Source organism: Pelmatolapia mariae, linkage group LG13 (assembly GCF_036321145.2).
Source record: "Pelmatolapia mariae isolate MD_Pm_ZW linkage group LG13, Pm_UMD_F_2, whole genome shotgun sequence".
In the NCBI taxonomy this organism is placed as follows: Eukaryota; Metazoa; Chordata; class Actinopteri; order Cichliformes; family Cichlidae; genus Pelmatolapia; species Pelmatolapia mariae.
In genome coordinates this window covers 15,723,876-15,744,280 of record NC_086238.1, presented here as the reverse complement: position 1 = coordinate 15,744,280, position 20,405 = coordinate 15,723,876, and the positions used below count along the sequence as shown (strand labels likewise).

Sequence of the window (20,405 nt, the reverse complement as noted above, 5' to 3'; positions counted from 1 at the left end):
ACATCATGGTACGCTATTGTTTAAAGAGGGGGGGGGGGAGAGCTGCAGTGCAAGTACCTTATTTTTTTTTGATGGCATATAGTCAAACCTCAAACTTGGTTAGCTATTCAAAATTAGAAACGAGGCTGCTATTTTGCATTACTGCTGCTCATTAAAACAGTCTTTACTCTACCAAATTCACACAAATCAAATACCAATAAATGCCAAAAATATGATAGAAGACAGAACGGTTTGAAGCAAGTGAACTGTACTTTAAAAAAAATAAAAGAAATCAAACACCACTTGGATCATTCATTACTGATGACATTTTACAAGTACAGAGAGGAAAGTGAAAAAAGGCCTAACAAGAGAAGAATCTGCTGCAGATGGAGTAAAACAAGGGAAATTGCATAACTACTAATGAACATTAGATGCCCCCCCCCCCGTTCTTTTTTTTTTCTTTTTTTTCTTTTTTTTTTAAACTGCATTGTGGGAATTTTCAGGGGAGCTGAACTTGAAGTGTGTTGCAGTAATTTTGAAAATGGGACACTGGGCAGGTCACTACCTAGTGAACAAGGTGCCATTCTTGGACATGCCCTTGGTTGTAGGAGAGCTGCCTGCTCTGATTTCCATGGGCTCAGCAATAAGCACTACAGAATGGCTTTTTGTATGTTCCCACCTCTCCTCACAGGAATGGTGCCATGATTTATGGCTTTGATTTGGTCTGTGTGCCCAATGAATGCTGCTCAATAAGCAGGCACGTTGCGGAGATTGAGGTGGAATGAATGCAGTTATGCTGGGCTCACAAAGTGCAGAGAGCCATTACACATGTCTGCATATGTCTTACCCTCGATTTTGCACCATCGCCTTGGACAAATTCTCAGTAGAGTTGGATGAGTCAGTCACAGATGGGCTGGACACAGATGGCAATCCACTCTGCAGACAACAGAATGACACAGCACTGAAATCTGCCTCGGTATAAGAAACAAGTGACAGCTGCCTATGCTAGATTTGCATTTGACCAGCGGTTTAGTTGATGTGTCTTCATTTTTAGCAAATGTTTGCAGAAATGTCTAAACAGGTAACAGAAAAATACTGTATGACTCCATCGCACATGGCTAAAATAAAGTGGTAGTATGCAAAGTATTTCATTCAACACAATTTCCATATTTAGTAAAACTGTATTAATATTCAGACAGAACACTTTAAAAATATATATATTTTTACACAACAGATACAGGCTACATTCTAGATGTGCTAGCACATATTCAGACTAAGCGAAAGTGAAACTCTTGAGACCATCTCATTTAGAATCGATGTTAAAAATGAATGTTAAAGAGTCTCCTTGGAACCACAGCGGGGCCTGGATGCCGGTGCTTTACTTGGCTGTAATAGCGTGCCGCTTTCAATAATGCAAAGAGCAGAGAGCTGTCAAAAGCCAGAAGTACAACTGTGTCTAAAATGGTGTGTGAATCAATTTTACAACATGAAATGCTATAAAGCACAGGGTGCTCAAAGTTGCAGGCTTGACAGTCCATTCACTGACAAAGTTGTTTTCTTTCATCTCGTAACTTTACTTTACCGAGCACTTTAATAAAAGTTCCAATTTCTTAGTGTGATCATTTTAGCAACATTAATTAACATTGTACTACTCATTTCATTAGAAGCTCAAAACACCAGGGTTAATAATCAATCACGCTTATAAAATTATTCATACCCCAGTTTATTTGGCTGAAAACACCAAGCCACAAATACAGTTTTCAATATTAAAAGGGCTCAGTGTATGGTGCCTTAAGTGCTCCATGGACAGCCTGAGAAACTCAGCCCTCTTCCACCTTTCCACTACATTAAGGGCGACTGCATCTGACATTTCTTTAACTGTCCAAAACCAAAAATGTGACATTTAAACACAAAAGTTGAGAGAGAAGTTTGGGGAAATACGTGTATGCTTTAGTTACATTTTTAACACTTGTGTGTAGCCAAGTACAACATTATGATCTTCTTGGAGACGAGGTCTGAAAATGTCCACTGCAGGGTCCACTCAGTGTCATGACATCATGATTTCACTGTGCTATAAAGCTTTGAGTAGTGAGCAGCCAAGCAACATTATATATAGACAATGTCTCAGCGTCATCTAATGGGTTCAGAGCTCCTTTTGTTAACATGCTCCACTAATGTTTCTCATATAGAGGCTCACAGAGAATGGAGTCTTTATTTTATATATAGAAGGTATACCACTGTATTCTCATTTTAAATCACTAACCTTACTTTTCCTTTTTGATCAAGAGGTGGTTTCAGTAAGTCTGTGACAAAGACGTTGTGTCATATCTTGAATAGATGAACCTTGGAAACCTACTCAGCAGCAGCTGCACCATACAGGATTTTAAGCCCACAAGAATCTGTAACACACCAGGACTCACTCCACATTCAACTTCTAGCCACAAATGGCCACGAGTGAAATAACTCAAGCATAGTGATTCGTTTTCAGATGTTTTTTCTGTTGATCAGCGTAAAATAAATCCCAACGCCTGCTACCATGTAAAAGACAAAAATGTCAAAAGGAGTCGATGCTAACTGTACACTGTTCATTTCACAGCATAGCTCTAAATATATATGGAAAATAAAAAGTAAATGAGAGATTGCTCTGTCATTTTAAAAGACTATTTATTTATTTGTTGCCACAGTGTTGATGGTTAGAGTTGTTTTTAATTTACTGGTATTTATTTTTGATTCAGTTTAAACTAGTTTAGCATCAGTACATTTGCTGATTTCAGCTATATGCAGTTTAAAAATGTTCAGAACAGTGAGGATAAGAACTGAGCACTTGCAACAGAGTCCATGCATATTCTGCATGTTGCATTTACAACATTTGGATAAATGAGACTTAAAGCCATATTGTTAAAATGTTTAGGTTTTATTTCATTAACTGAAATGTTTTTCACACCCAGTTTCAGTTTTTAGTTACAGTTGAATTAACCGTAATAAATTTGAACAGTAACAACTGCTGCGGCAGACTTTCAGTTGTCGAGTACATCCTTCGCGTTAACTTTTTCTACTTTAATACTGCACTAAATGTATCCAAGTCTTCTTACATTTATTTTATCACCAACTTAAAATATGCCTTCAATAGATTTTCTCAGGAATGCTTTACATTGATAAATTACTGAAGAGAAAACAGTGCCTGCGGCATCCAAGAGTGTGAGGGAGTTTGTATTTTCACACAATGCTTCTTTAAAAATACTCCTGAAAGCCAAGAGGACGCTGTTGCAAAAAGGACGAATAGCAGCCAGCATTGAAAGGCACTGCACCTGGCCTCCTTTCAGGAACAGCAGGAGGCTTTTCTAGCGTGAGAAAGTTCTAAAGTTGGGAACATATTGTCCATGATATGAGCCAATTATTCAAAACCAACAAAAAAAGAGAGTTTTATATAAACAAGCAAAAACCTGCACCAATTGAAAAGCTCATAGTTAATATTCTGATCAAAACAAAGACATATGGATCCCACTGGTGGTGTGGTGGAACTTTCTCATGTAGATTTTGAACATGATATCAATATGAGTAATATTTGTCAAAGGTAGCAGGCATTACAGCAGGTAGTTATGGCAACAAAGAGCATGATGTTCACTTGCTTTTACAACATTACCAGCAGAAAATGCAGCTGAGGCACTTTTTCCCCCCAGAGACACTACACTTTAGAAAAAGTCTAGTAGTAGAAGACTTGGGATCTTTTCTGCATGTGTCGGTTTTTAGCATTTTACCATACCTGGTATTTCAGTCTAAGTTGGGAAGCAGTCGGTTGGTTAAACCAGAGTGTGGCTCCTTTTCCCAACTGTATGATGGCACCTAAAAGGAGCCCAAAGAGATAATACATGAAAAGAAAATGGGAAAATACCAATTAACTAGTCATTATGAAATTCATTACTACTTGGTGCCCACAATAAATAAATAAATAAAAATAATATGATGTGATTCATTGCGAAAACAACTGGTACAGTCAAAATGACAGATGCCGGTGACAAATCTGCCAGGAAACCTTTGGAGGTGTGGCACAGTCTGCATAATGCATAATTTTTCTGTTGCCATGAGAATCTTCCCTTCGTTGTGGGATAGCAGTGACCCATATCTACACTGAACACTGGAGAAACTCGACAGAAAGCACAAAAATCCCCCACACAGTTTCGTCTGGTGAGTTAATGAATTGCCATCAGGAACACAATCCCCAATATGATTGGCAGTGGACAAGACCAGGGGGATAATTTACCAGAGAAAATGGTCCAAGGAAACTTGAGAAGTCTTGTAAAGCTATAGAATTGAAGTGATATTGGGGTTTATATATATCAGACTCACGTTCATGTGGCCATATCCACAGATTTTCACGAGGTCTCTCCCGCTTTTCCTTCTCCTCTCTCAGCAGAGCGAATACTAATCTTGCTACTACTAATGACTTCTGACGAGTGACAAAGCACCTGAGAGAGCAGCCTGTGATGGAATCCAGCTGCTGTTGGGCTGAAAATTACTATCATTTGTTCAAGAAAATAGGTTCAGATGCAGCCGTTTCTGAAGGGGATATTGGATAAATTGAAATGCTTATAAAAGGGACTAGCATAGCCAGGCCCTGTGCTGCCTGGCTCTGTTTAAAGTTTTTATCTCTCAAAAGCCAAGCAACGGGGATGTGGAAGCAGGAAACAGTGAAAGCTCCCAGCCCTGGCAAGAAGTGCCAGCTCAGGGGGGCCAGAGTTCCAGCCTGGCTTGCCTCTGTCCTTTGAAAGGTTAATGTTCTGGCCCACTTCAAACCTGTCGGCCCTATCAACTCCATCTGCCAATTAAATGGAGGGCCTGGGGCTTTGTCTGGAGCTTTGTCCGGGGCCTCTCGCCCTTCAAAATGTTTAGTAAAAGAAATGGCATCTGCCCTATGGAGAGCTGTGTTCAGAATCCGCTCATGCCCCGAGTGCACGGCAGTAGGAGAACCGGGGAGATAAAGTGGATTTCATTTGAAGATGTGATGCAGCGATCATATATAACTGCATTCAAAATGGATGAAAGTCGTATTGGCTCCCACAAGCCAAACGATTATGTATGAATGAGAGAGAAATCTTTTTTCTTATAGATTTCCAGCACCAGTGTTCATTAAAGAATGTCAAGAGTAAATTAGATATTACAGAACTGCTTACCCTGAGTCAGCTGGCAAGGATCGGTGACCACAGAGCCATTGACTAAGCACAGTGCACCATCCTGAGGGAACAGGGTTACAGTCCCAGCAATGTTCTCAAGCACACAATGCACACTGAGGAGCCAAGGCCCATGGAGCACTAAAGTACAATTGTGAAAGTCAGTATAAGAAAGCAGCTGGCCACCTGAAGTAAGAAGCATGTAGTTAAAACCCCAACTCACCAATGTCTTGAGTGCATGATGCTTTGCCGCTTCCAATTATGGTTCTGCCTTCCTATAGATTAGAAGATCATAAAAAATACACAGAAAGTTGTTGTGTGACAAAATAATTGAGATACTTTCCGATTAAATCAAGAGTAGTGCATAAATATGAAGCTCAAATAAACTATTCACTTTCAAGTAATAGAGGGTGATTCCAGTGCTTTGCAGATCTTCACCAACAGCGATAAGGTGAGGCAAACAGCAATCCAAGACCATTCCACTCCCCTCCTTCCTCAGAGTCACCGTCTCCTCCTACAGAGCACAAGAGAACATACCACAAGACAAAAAGCTTATTTAATAGCCTGTAGCTGGAGTGGCATACAATATAAAATAAAAATGCTGACAGACATTTAATGGCAACCAGCAGAAAGCTGAATTCTTTATGACTGCTCTTCCTTGCCTGAAGGCCAAGCAGAATTGCAGCATTCCAACCATGTGTCACCATGAAACAGCAGATTGGCTACCGGCAAGAGAGACACTATAAATCATTTAGATTATCATGGCGAGAGTCAAACTGTACATCGTGATCAGCGAGTGCGACAGACGCAATACTGCTCACCCACAACACATACACACAGGTGTGCGTTATAACATGTGCTGTTGCCTTTAGTGGTACATGGCAATCAAAATACTATAGAGCTTGTAAAGTATGTTGCCGTTACTTGAAGATGGCAAACTTCCACTGCTTTCATTTCAATTTACAGTGTTGCCCAAAGCAGTATTGTATGGAAGGTCACACTAAAGTGAATGCCTGTGCTTATTTTTGAATTTCTTTCACCATAAAACATTGCATGAGTCGGCACAAATGTAAAAAAAAAAAAAAAAAAAAAAAAAAAAAATCAATTAGTGAACAACATTAAAGAAATCGCCACACTTAATTAACTTATGGATCATTACTGCACTGTAGTTATAGATAAAACAATAGTTAAATCAGAAGTCAAAAAATAAGAAATTACTTTACTTAAAATAAATAAATAAATAAATATCTGTTAAGGATACCTCTGCTAAATAATAATTTGATAGTGTTCTCTATGGAAATCCGATAGGTAGAAATATCGATTTAATCCTCAAAAGCCATTTCTAAAGCTCAGGAAAGCTACACTTAAAAGTCTGATCTGCTTCATATTCCGCTTCACTGCCTCCAGCAATTGTTGCAGAGGAAATGTTGCAGCATTAGTCAGACAGCTATACCGCATACGTGTCTGTCAGGCAGTGATATTCATTTTACTTTGTATAATTCCTTTCTTTACTTGACTAAAAAGGTATGGTTCAGTTAAAGAAAAGACCTGACACGCTGCTGACTGAGTAAATACACAGAGCAGTTCATTTGCCAATTATAAAACAAGAAATTTAACACTTTGCCTCGGATGAACTGTAGGTTTAAATGACACAGAACTGAGCAATAAAGAGAGAAACTCAGCACTCTAAGCGTTTAACCTTTTCCTCCCAGTGTAATGGCTGTTGCTCTTGAATAACCCAGAGTCTACCCATGTATGAGTGCCCTATGACAAGTATCCTCCTGTTAAGCTGGTGGACCATTGCCTCACATTGCCACGGATTAGGAAAAGTAACTTTCAACCTCATCCTGCTGCTCTATCGAATAGATTGGACCGTGAAGCGAGAGACGCGTCCACCACCAGCACCACCTCTCTCATCGGCAGTTGCGAGATGGAAGAAATCCTTTTTTTCTAATGAAGAAGGAGAGGCATCGACCACAGCCCCTGTACTTAATTAAAAGGGATTTTTCACAGACTTCATTAGGAGGTGAGGAGCAGCCTGGCAGATTAATGCACTGTGTCACTTTCCTCAGACACCAGGAACAGATGAGATCCTCTTATTTTCCCCTCACATTCACACACGTAAAAGAGTTGCTTGCTCCTCACCACACCCAGTCACTCTGTGTGTAACGCAAGGACAAAAAATAAAAGTCTGTGTTCAGACTCAGGCAGCTGGTGAACATACTGTAATTAACCGTGGCCTAGACCAGCAGCCAGGCTTGGGCAGCATTTAGGATTCCATTAAAAGCCATCATTTGTGGTTGGGTAGAATTTTAATGGACTTTACAGCACTTTGACAGGTCAGGTTCCCGACTTAGACAATATGCATTTCAAAACACAGTCAACCAATCGTCTTTTCCGACTTCTTTGTCAAGTGGAGCAACTTGCCAGAGCAGTTTATGAAAAAACAAATGGCATTTAGATTTCTTTGTCACATTAAAAAGGTTAAATCCCAGATTGCAGTGTTTTTAAAAGTTAAAATGACATGTAAAAGAAAGGCACGTTTTCAAATGGCATAAAGCCTTTTGTTTGCAATGAATGCTAGTTAAGAATTGAATAAGAATCAAAGAGACCTGGCACCTCATTAAGAGTGATTTATTTTTAATATGCTTTGTTATCTGGGAGCATACTACATGTGAGAGCTGAATTTCAACCAACTGGTTATCAACTGTTGTTTTATTAGCCTGATATGCCTTCTAGCCATCAGCATGTGGTCATGCATTCATGCATGCAGTCAATAGCTGTCACATGCAATGCTTTACATAACATGCTGAACTTTCACTGATTCAAGGAGACTGCAGCGACATTAACTGTTATCTTGCCACTATGTCAAGTTTAACTGATTTTAGGGACAGAGCAAGAAGAGTGTAGAGGTGAAGTCAGGACCGCTATAATAAAAACAGACTGTTATTTCCATCTGCATAATTTATATTTGGCAGTATGGCCCTCTCCTCCTTCCACATGCATAAATGGAAAGCAAAAAGGTGGGGAGAGCAGCAGCAAGACCTGGCACAGAACGGAGCAAGCAAGTGTCAGAGACAATCCTGCAGTACCTGGAGTTGAGGTAGGTTGCAAAGTGGCTTGCGTGTTCTCCAATAATTTCAAAATAAAGATAACTAAATAAAAACTAATCAATAAGGGACAAAAACTATCATGAAGTCATCGACAACAAAAATGAAATGAAAATATTCTGGAGAAATGAGATCCAATCAGAACTAATTAAGTTCTGTTAGAAAGGCAGGCCAGGTTCGTTCCCCCAGGCGCTATTTGTAAACTGTAAAACTAGCTCATGATCAAAGTTTCTCACAAAAACAACAAAATATTAATACTTGGGAGGAAGAGAAGTCATATGGACACTTTGCGTTTGATGTCAAGGAAAATAAGTCTTCCTGTAAACCCTGTGGAACAACACTCACAGGTCAAAGCAGAACAAACTTAAACACTTTATATTTTAAATCAACTTCACAATCAATGATCTCATGATCTCTGGTAAACTAAAACTAAAAGAATTCAGATGCCTAAAGTATGACTAAAAAGGCTATGATTGAAACTGAATCAAAATTTGATGACAAAATTAACACTGGTGGTTTGCAGGTGTACATTAATGCAATGAGCTAGCACTGTCATCAGCTGGTTTGTCAGGAGTCAGTTAAGAACACCTTTGTTTGTTTTAACTATGCTCAGTACTTTAAAAAAAAAAAGAAGAAGAAGAAAGAAAATCAGTTCAGTTTTGAGCCAAGCTTTACCCACATGTGAAGAAAGGCCTCTTATACAGCTTGTGAAATGCTATAATAATTACATTGTGTTAACTGCTGACACTACAAATAAAATTCACATTAAACAGAGCGAGGCTCAGAGCGGGGTTTAAGTTGTGCTGTTGTGCTGATTGTAGCATGTCTGGGAAATGCAGAGACTACTACGATCAAAGAAAAGCCGTGGTTCACTTTATCTTACTGAAATAGAAGTCCCTCCCACAACACTGTGTTACAAGGGGACCCAAAAGGTTGGCTGGGGGAGCAGGGTGCAATTCTGCTCATGAAGGAGGAACTACTTACAAATATCTGTGCGTGCGTGTGTATATTATAATTTTGTTTAAGTTTTTTTTCCCCCACCCCCACCGCCCTCCTTGCAGTAAAACATTTAACTTTACCCTCTTCCTGCCTTTTTTGTTCTCTCAATCTCTTGCCGCCTCCGTCTGGTAAGAGGCTGCTCCGGAATCCATCTCATATTAATTACTTTCTCTTTCCCACATGCCCTGTAACCAATCTGGGAAGCTGACGATGAATAACTTTGCATTCTAAATCTGCTTTGAATACAGAATTCAAAATTCTGTTTACACCGCTCTTGGTCAACTTGTCTCCTTAAGGCCTGAGCAGAAATTCTCATCAAGCTTTCAGCAACAGGATGAACTGAATTAAACACAAAATATTTGAAACTTGGAGATGTGGAGAAGACTGTTCTTAAATTAAAAACCATATGCTAGATATAGAGAACAGGTAATGTACATAAAACCCATTTCCAACCCTTTTTCTCATATGAAACGTGTTAATGCCATACTGCATCTGCATTCAACCTTATAGCTTACCCCTCCCTTAGGTGCTTTTGCTGAATTTTAAAATGACCATCTTCCATTTTGCACTTGAGGTGCATCTCTGTACTGATCCTAGTACAGACTCCACTTCTAATATCTGCAGCATTCCATGCAGGAATCCCACTTATCATTTTGCACCCAGGCAGAATGCAAATGCACAAGAAGACAAATGTCAAATCCATAAAGTCAATCATCAAACACTTAGAGTTTCGCCAACACAAATGTGCCTACCGGTCACCAGTGCACTGGCCTTTTCACCTAGGTGTCACATTGTATCATGCATTTTAACCAATGTGTCTACATGAATGAGCACAGCTGTTTAAAAAAAAAAAAAAAAAAAAAAAAAAAAAGGATGGGTGGTGTTGCCTTTGAGCATAAAGTTATCACTGCTCGAATATGCAAACAGATTTATACCATAGTAACTCTAATTAACATGCTGGACAGACAGAAATGAAAGTACCATATGTCAATAATCAAGACCTCTTAATTAGGATCCGTGACAGAAGCTAATGAGTTCCAATACATGCTCGGGAATAAAAGGGCTGTCAAGCCACTAAATGTCACCTACTAACCACCATCAGAATAGAATGTTAATTATTCACCGTACACATATAGCTGACATTCATGTGTATGGTATTTAAATCCTTACACAATGTCCTCATAAAAGCAAAGTAAACCTCTTACTTTGCTGCTGCATTACTAATGGCTGACACACACATATTCAGACATCATTCAAAATCTGAATCAACAAAATAGCTTAACGCCATGAAAAACCACTAAAAGGAACGCATTAATAGCATGTATAATGACAGAGACAAGAGGTCACGCCATACTTTTCATGACTGGCACGCTTCACGGTTGAATGCATAATGCAAGACGCTTCTTGGCTGAACACAAGGAGACCCAAACAAACGACATTTGGTGTTTTTTGGGAGGTCGGGCATAAAATCAGCAGAGGAACAGAGTTAAGTTTCATTTTCGGCTGGCATTACTGCCATTTTTTGTTTCACCTCGGAGTCTTTCGAGGCTGCTGCCACCCCATTTTTGCCTCAGAGAAGTCATATTTGTTGAGGGACAAGACATATCTGTTCTGTTTCTCTTCGTAAGACTCCCAAACACTGTTGCAACCCAACTATACAACCATTATATGAGCTCCCCTTTTGGATGCCACTTACATCCAAATAGATGTAAAAATTTTATTTAAATGCTAGACTGAGTCTACTCCCTGTGAAGCAGCTATTCACAAGACTTGCAGTGACACCAGCTGGCAGGATCTCCTCACTGCAAGCAGTAAAACCTACTAAAACTGCTTTGGGGAGCTTGCTGCTTTGCTGATTAATAGTGATAAAAACCTTTTCTGTACTCTGTGCCCTCCTGTTCTAATCACATATTTTTCTGCTCCAAACTTTAAGTGGAATCATTTTTACATCTTTCTTAACATAATTTATTATAACACAAATAATTCCAAAGAGGGACATAGAAAATTAGGTAAGCAGCAAGGACGCTTAACATTACTCTTAAACTGCTTCACATTTTATTCTAAAGTGTTTATCCCAACTGTGCAAAAGAAAAGCAGGTACAGGAGTTTGGGCTGTCTGTTCATTCTGATTAAATGGAAGAACTACAACAAACCCATTCAATGGAACAATGCAGGTCAACAAGTACTTCTCTCCGGTCTTATTATCCTCTAGCTCATATCCAAGAATCAAATATAACCCGCTGGCATTTGTGAGTCAAACAAACCATTGGTAAATTGGCCCCCAGGATTCTCAAGCAGACGTTCATATTTAAATGCATGAATGAATGAATCATTTTTGTACCTGCAGAATATTCAGTGTCTCCCTCCATGTGCTGCTTCTGTTCTTGGTCAATGCTACTGCCTGGAGGGACTGCAGAAATAACAGGTTTATTATTTACAAAAGGGAACTTCAAAATGCCTTTCATTTCTATTCTGCAGAGGATGACTCACCTTTGTCTCATTCAGCTCCTCCTTTACATCCACAGAGGATAATGGCACCTCATGCCCAACCTAAAGTAACAGCGAGAAAACAATGCAACCTACAATATAAGCTTTGAATAAGAAACACTATAAGATGTTTATGACTCCTGTGGATGTGAGCATATGTAGGACCTGAGTGGCTTCTTTTAGTAGTTGATTGAGTTTGGTAACCTCTGACTGCAGTTCCCTCATCACCTTCATACTGCCATTATCGTTCACTATGGGAGAGTTCACTATGTCTTTAGCTCGACTGGCAAAACGCAAAGTGTTCAGGGTCTCCATGTAGTTCACATCAGCAGGAGAAATGGCTGCCAAAGGGGAGGGGGAGGGGGGGGTCATCAAGAAGGGACACATGTTCATGAGAAGTGTGAAAACAGAAGATGGAAAATAAAAGAATTATGTGCTTAATAATGCTATCAATATCAAAAACAGGTAAGAATTAAGTGTTACATACTTGCTATCATAGTAGTCTTAGAGTTTCCACCCAGGCTGTCTTTTAGCAGCCATGTCAGCACAGAGTCTCTGTAAGGAATGAAGATCTGTTTTGTTGTTGACACTCCCACACCAAGGTCAGCTGAGAGTATCAAAAACAAAAAAGTACTCAGTCAAATGCTAGAAAGGTAAAATGTCTCATCCACAAGTTGTATATACATTCTGAGAACTAAATGCTCACTAATAAATATGCATTCTTCAGAAAAAGGCATCAAATTATGGATGGAATATGCATTTCAACCAAAATTTCAAGGGTTGTTTATTTTTTTGTTTTGTTTAAGCATATCTTGCTTAATATCCCTTTTTATCCTCTAATTGACTGTCATTTGCAAAACAAATATTATGTTACAGTAAATAATCCTTGAAAGTAAAGACTGAGACATAAACCCATCTAAAGTCTTTACTGAGGTCACCGATCAAGGAAGCATCCCACAAACATCTCAACAATAAACCTCATTTAAAAAAAAATAAGCAGAGTCGCCCTCTGCTGGCCATTGTAAAAAGTATACGTCAAAGATCCTTTCTGCTGCACAGCTACATCCATCTTTCACAAAGATTTCTATGTAAAAGAGTTTGATTTGACAGCTAAGAAAAAAATGAGGGTTGTAAATAGGTCCCAAACAGTAATTCCACAGCAAACTGACTGACTGCCTTTACCTAGAGCTGAGATCACATGTCCTAATGTGACCAGAGATTTGTTTATGTTGGCACTTTCCTTCAACCTGCCTCCTACTGTGCGTGTAGGATCAACTTTCTCGCTGCCTGCCAGGTCTACCAGGTGGATCTTACTCACTGTCTCGTATAACGGTTCTGCATCACACCACACCTGTCCCAGGAAACAAAAAAAAGGCAATATCACAGAAGAATATACTTCGGTGTATAAGTGATATCACAAACAGAGAAAATGAAAGCCTATGAAAAATAACACCACAACAGATCAGGTCTCATTATCTCATAAATGTCTCAGAGTTTTTGGGGGACGGCTTTTGTTAACACCCAAAGCTCTCTAGCAAACATTTTACTTTGGCCAAATTCAAACATCAAGCACTGTGTTTCACCTGGGTGAACATTATGGTGAAGATGACATGGGAGCGCTTGAAGTCATTCACTCCCCTGCTGGCTGTGGTGCGCTTGGCATTGCCGAGAATGATCAGGCCCTCCACTTCACTGTAGCTTTGTACTAAATGCTTGGACAGATCTATGAGTTATAATTTTTTTGCATCAGATTTTATGCAAACACAGCTAGGATGGACATAGAATACAAGATAAAAACAGTCTTACTCTCTACATAGGGACCATGCCTGGGATGCTCCCTCACGCTCAAGCCCCCATCATCTGTAGGTGATGCTCTCTTTTTGAGAAGATCCTGCATCCGCTCATTGCAGATCTCAAGACAGCTGGTACAAAGATAAAAATACAATGTAGAACCATGATTTATTTTAAAAAGGTGACAAAGATGCAATGGAATATCAGTTTTCATTGTTAATCTGCATAATGTGCCACCAAATACCAACAAAGTTACTATTAACTGTCTAAGAAAAGAGATCCACAGTGAGGTCAAATTGTTGTTCTTGTGGCGTTCTGCATGTACTGGCAAAAGAAATAATGAAAAATATGGAAAGCAGGTTTGACAGAGTGCTTTAATCAAAGTTATGGTGCATCTGTGCAAGACGCAATGGGACTAGTGTCTGATTCAAAAAACAATGTGGGGCATAAAGCAATTAGGCTTTAGAGAAGCATGCATGGCAGTAATAAAATGGGAGGAACCATGCCCTGCTCATGTAGCCGTGTATGTTTTTTCCTGGCACAGGGCTGAGAACTCAGAGAGCAAACTTAGCATTTTGTTGTTGTTTTTTTTTTTTTTTTTTTTTTTTGTATGTATTCTGAGGAAAAAACGACGTCAAGCTCTGCAGCTTCTTTCGCTTATTAAAAAAAAATAGAAAAAAATACGAACAAGTACAGATGTGTTAATTGTCAAATGTTGTACCTGATTCTTTTTAAGATATTCTAAAAATCACGGACAAGCAAACGCGATCAAATAAAATCCAATTATAGAGTTAATTTAAACGCAAATAATGTGCCAGCAGCGCACATGCAAACAGATGGCAAAACAATGATTTCAAAGTAGTTTGACTTAAAAGCAGCAATTTTATCTCCTAACATAATAATTCAGGGGAACAGCTGGGACATAAAACACACTGTGATGAGACTAGATTTCATCTGGGATTTTGAACATTACAGGGTTATAGCAATAAAACTTTGTGCCTTTTTCTGGTTTCATTACATTTAGGCCTTTCAATTTTTCTAAATGATGTGACTGTTCCAGCAAAGTGAGAATAATGATGAACGGGAATGGGTTTTTTACCCTTTATTACTGCTGGCCCATTTATATTCTACAATCAAGAACAACTCAATAAGAATCATCACGGCACATCACTCTGACTTCTGAGTCGAGGACTAAGTTACCATTGGCTAAAAACAGTAGACCTTTGCACAAAGTACATAGTTTCATATAAACAACAGGAAAAACTCTGTATCCAGATGCTCTCCAGCAACACCAGTAGTTTTATAAAACTGTTTAATGCTCAAAGTCTTTTTTAATATCTTTTTAATTCGCTGGCCTCCATGTCTCTTGTGAAACAACAGCATTGCACACGTTTTTGCTTCATATCCTTCGTTCTCCACATTCTGCATGATAATTAACCTGCCCAGCAAAGCAGAACCACCTCTTTAAATTTGTTTCCCTTCAAACTGGTTGACAATTCTCTCTGAGATTAATGCTTATATAAAGTTTCATTTCAATTCAACTCAAGCTGATTTATATAGCACCAATTGACAAGAGCCATCTCAAGGTGCTTTAAACCATAAAGATCCTACAGTATTCTGAATAAAACCACAGTAATCAGACGACTCCTTATGAGCAGCAATTTGTGACAGTGGGAAGGAAAAAGTCCTTTTTAACAGAAAGAAACCTTTGCCAGAGTCAGTGTCTGAGAGGGAAAAGAGAAAAGAAAATGGAAGAGCAAGAGCGTAGGGAGGAAAGGCAAAACTCAATGACAAAGTGCTCATTGCATCACATGAACTCCTGCAGCAGTCTGAGCCTGTAGCAGCATACCTAAGGAAGGATTCAGGGTCACCTAATCCAGCTTTTATCAAAAAATGAAAGCTTTAAACCTAATCTTAAAAGTAGAGCGGGTGACTGTCTCCCAAACCAAACTGGGAGCTGGCTCCACAGGAGAGGGGCCTGAAAGCTAAGGTGCTACCTCCCATTCCAGTTTAAGAAACTTAACAACAACAAGTGAGCCAGTCTGAGAGCAAAGTGCTCTATTGGGATAATATGATGGTATGAGGTCTTTAAGATACGATGGGGCCTGATTATTCCAGACTTTATATGTCAGGGGAAGGATATTAAATTCACTTCTGAAGAGAACTTAATATAGAGGAAATGTGCTTTCTAGTCCCTGCCAGTGGTCTTACTGCAGCATTTTGATTTAACTGAAGTTTTTGGTGGAAATTTTTGGAACAACTTAATAATGAATTACAGCAGTACAACCTAGAAGTAATAAATGCATGAACTAGTTTTTTAGCATCACTCTGAGGCAGGATCTTTCTAATCTTAGAGATATTACACAAATGCCAGAAAGCAGTCCAACATATTTATTTAATTTGTGCATTGAGGGCTACAAGATTCCTCACAGTGTTACTGAAGGCCAACTTCAGTAACAGGTTTTTAGGGCCAAATATTGCAACACTGGGTTTGTCTGAATTTAGAAGAAAATTAAATGTCACCCAGGCCTTGATGTCATTAAGCTAACCCTAATAACTGATTTTTCTTATCTGGTCTCATGGATAAAGAAAGCTGGGTACCATCTGCATGGCAATGAAAACTTATGCTATGCCTTCTAATGATACTGCTGAAGCAATTTACTGAAGCATGTATAATGTAAATATAAACGGTCCCAGCACAGAACCCTGTGGAACAATGACTAAGCTACATGTGTTAAAGACTCCCAGTTTACATGCACAAATTACAATCTGACAGATTTAAACCATTGGAGCACATTTTCTTTATTATCAATGCTGTGTTTTAATCTCTAATAACATTTTGTGGTCAGTGGTATCCAATGCCACACTGAAGTCTGCCAGGACAACCTGAGAGAAGTCCACTGTCAGAGGCTCTAAAAATAATATGGAAAAAACAAAAAAACTTGAAGGTCCATCACCAGTGATGGGAATAACGGCGTTACAAGTAACGGCGTTACTTTTTTCAGTAACGAGTAAACTAATTACTATTCCTATCGTTACAACGCCGTTACAGTTACTAACAAGGAAACGCGGTCCGTTACTATTTTTCAACAAACAGACGGTTGAAGCTGTGTTCAGCTTACCGCATCTTATATCAGTTGCAATCTGGACGCTACAGCTTTAAGCAGCTGCGCGCTCCCGCGGACGGTAATCACGATCACTGTCTAGCACAACACCTGGAGCTAAGGGGGCAAAACAATCGCATGAGTGCTGCTGTTTGACTGAGGAAGAATAAAGTAGTCGTGGTAAGCCAATCACGTGACCACTTAAAGACAAAGCAAGAAGGTGATATATACCAGTTTTAAATTGTGTTGATAGGCCACGTAAAACCAGAGTCACGATAAACAATATATACGCGGCGTTTTTTCCTCAATAGTTTCGTCACGTTTACTGTCTAAGCACAGCACTAGCAAGCACTCTCTGCTTATGAGCAAAAAAAACCCAAAAAACAAAACAGCGGAAGTTTTAGGAGTGACGGCGAGAGAGAGAGCAGAAAAAGAGAGAGAGCGAGTTTTGAGATGTGAGAGATTTGTGACGTTTAGCGTGTTTGGAGTGTGTAGTTAATGTGTTGTCTTGTGTAGTTAGTGTGTAGTGTTGTGTTTTGTGTTGTGTGTCAGAACAATGAGGCGACTGCTGTCTCCAGGTAGAAACAGGAGTGATACACCTGCTGCTGTCAGATCTGCAGGTATCAGGCTGTGGTGTTCTCCTTTATAGTGGACAGAAATTATTTTTTTGGAGTGGCACAAATAATTTGTGTGGCATCTTATTGAAGAACAGCTGATTGCTCTGTAAATAGTTTGAAATGGTTATTTAAAAAAATCAAGGTAAAAGGTAAATGGATGCAAATAACTTTGTTTGCAAAACTTGTGCATAGGATTTTAAAATTGACAATTTATATTTGCATTTAAAGTTATGAAATATGATTCAATAAACATGTTTGTGGTTGTTACAGTAAAATATATAACTTTTTCTACTCTGATTTTATGGTTTGTCTGATTTTAGATCAATTGTGTTAATACAGTATGTCAAAATGAAAACATGACTGTAAATTCAGACACGTGAGGTTGTGCTGAAAAGGATGATACCAAACAAAGCAAAGTAAATAGTTTTTAAAGGTAAAATGTGGAGGGAAAATCAAAAGTAGTTAAAAATGGCCAGTTATACCCTGGACCCCAGAGGGTTAAACTTTTTTTTTTTTTTTTAAAGTAATGCAATAGTTACTTTTCAAGTAATTAATTACTTTTAGAATATTGTAACTCAGTTACTAACTCAGTTACTTTTTTGAAGAAGTAACTAGTAACTATAATTGAATTACTTTTTCAAAGTAACTTGCCCAACACTGTCCATCACTGACAAAAAATAAGTTTCTCTCTACTGAAATATGATTTCTGAGCACATGTTTGAAAGTTAAATGTGATGGTTCTTTACCTGACTTCTGTGTGGAACATCACGGCATCGCTCTTGCTCCTGTGAGATATCTCCCAGAACAAGCCTTCACAGATCCGTGGGATTAAACCTTTATCGTGCTGACACATTAGAAAGGAAACAAAATGATACAGACACTTTAAAATGACAGTTATGCCCCTGCTATGCTCTTTTAATTTGGGTGTCGTACTATGTAATGCTGTGCCATGACCACAACTCAGTATATGCAAAGTCTGCTGAATAACACAAACAGCTCATCCTGATATAGAATTACTGAAGCATAAAAGCAATTCCAGTCTGAGCTACATGCCCTCTTGTTTTAATTACAAAGTAACAGATAGTAAGCATTAAAAGCCATATATAATTATCTGGGATGTTGACAGCAGCTCTGGTGATGACCTTGCAAAAGTCTCCTGGTAGACAAGCTGAAACCTCACTGATAATGTGAAATTCCCATTGCTGCGCAAGGTGAGGAAAAAAAAAAGAAAAAAAAAAAGTGGTGGGTTGCTGGCCTCGTCAAATTTTCTGATTAGTAAGGAGAAACAAACACACCTGATGAGGCCGCTATCAGCCAGCCTCTAATGCGGTGAGAAGTCAGTGCTGTGTGCACAGTGGGGTTAGCACTACCGCAGTGTAATCTGTAAAGAGCTGTGAATGCTGTAACATCCCATAAGTCCCTGATTATGGTCGGGTTTATTTACAGGTCACATTCGGCATGCATTTTGAAATGAGGCATGAAAATTAGGCCCTGTACCTCGAATAAAAACAAAACTAAAAAAAATAAATAAATGCAGTTTTTCCCACCACAAATTATTCACATTATTCTGGTAAAAAAAAAAAAAATGGACAATAAAAAAAAAAATCTGAATGAAAGCCACCTTCAAAAAGGACTTATCACAACTACTGATGGCATGTCAAAGACTTGAACCATTGACTCCTACAGTGAAGGGATTCAGTCCCTATCCACAGGGCACGATGACTCACAGAAGCAGTGTGAAAATGAATGAATGTGAATAGTACGCTGTGACCTTTACAGTCACCAGCTCTCAAACTAATTCTATGTGAAAGTTTGGACTGATGTGTGTGACAGAGCTCTCCATCCCTGTCATCATAATGAAAGCACCAAATAAGTATCTTTGAGATCCATGCTTTCCCTCAATTCGACTTTGAGAGACTTGAGACAATATTAAGGTACCGGGACACCACAAAGGCACTTAAGGTTGTCTTTTCTTTTAATTTGTCACCTGTCAGTAGATTGGAAGCTAAAAAATACATTTTAATGAAAAAAAAAAAGAAAAAAAAAACTTTTGCTACAATGTTTGCCAAGTTAATAGAAGACCTTACTGAAGGACCCATCATAGTGTAGGACTTCCCTGTGCCTGTTTGCCCATAAGCAATCACGCAGGCATTGCAACCATCAAATGCAGCTTTCAAGACTTCAAACCCCAAGTCTCGGAAGATCTGAGGCAGCAGAGAAAAGATTATTTAAAAATGAGGAAAATGCAGAGAGGAAAACAGTTCTTTCACACTTAAGTCGTGGTCGTTAACCTCCACTAAAGGCTCACAAGCAATATAAAATCTCTAAACAGGTGAGATATTGAAGAATCCAGATACCTTCTCCTGGGATGCAAACGTGGGACTTCTTCTGTCAGATGAGTCATATGAAAAATCATATGAAAAGGTTTTCCCTACGCCCTTGAGCTCGTCCCCTCGAACTGTGGGCTAAAATTATAAACGCAGGTACCGCTGACTTTCAATAATAACTTCATTAACTGCAGTATAGTGCGTTTCATTTTGTGATAATAGACCTATACCTTTTGAATGGTTGTTGTCTTCTCCTTCGTATGAATTATCACCTTCGAGGATAACTGCTTTTCTCTGTGAAAAGTGTATGGGGGTGACACACAGCCCATTTTGAAAGCTTGGGGGATAATAAAAGAAGTCATTCTCCCTACCTTTTGTTCAATGGACGGACTCGGACTGCTACTCGCACCGAAGTCATTATTAATATTTTAAAAAGAAATCTGACAGAACAATGTCCAGCCGCTTCCTCCACCTTTCTTTGTGCTTCTCTAAAGGAAACGATTGGATAGCTGTAGAAGTTTTCACTGCTAATTATCACACCTGAGGTTTGCCCTTGTTTTCTCCATGTACTGCACAAACTAACCGCTAGGGTGCACCCCAACTAAATTCTTTTATTTTTGCTCACCTTTACAAATAACGTGACTGTCTGGTGTTCTTTAATGAGGATCAGTCAATATTTATGCATTTAAATGAGACTTTAACTGAGTTTCAAGTAGTTTAAATATCTAATAAATAAAACGGTAAATATACTCAATGTAAAAACACGCAGGATTTATTTGATAAAACCCAATAATTTCCAAATGGCTGGGCGTAGGAACCTAAG

The 20,405-nt window shown here is 38.9% G+C and overlaps 1 protein-coding gene across 1 annotated transcript; it reads right to left on the bottom strand.

Annotated features, from left to right (window-relative positions):
- Nucleotides 1–822: 822 nt before the first annotated feature.
- On the bottom strand, nucleotides 823–20,000 carry kif16bb (kinesin family member 16Bb). Its single transcript, XM_063492228.1, is given in 16 exon segments — nucleotides 823–915; nucleotides 3,743–3,822; nucleotides 5,151–5,211; nucleotides 5,542–5,661; nucleotides 11,598–11,666; nucleotides 11,747–11,806; nucleotides 11,909–12,084; nucleotides 12,231–12,350; nucleotides 12,926–13,094; nucleotides 13,327–13,466; nucleotides 13,550–13,665; nucleotides 18,002–18,099; nucleotides 19,343–19,459; nucleotides 19,613–19,720; nucleotides 19,807–19,876; nucleotides 19,954–20,000. Coding segments are annotated over 16 exon segments (1,644 nt in total).
- Between the last annotated feature and the right edge of the window lie 405 nt (nucleotides 20,001–20,405).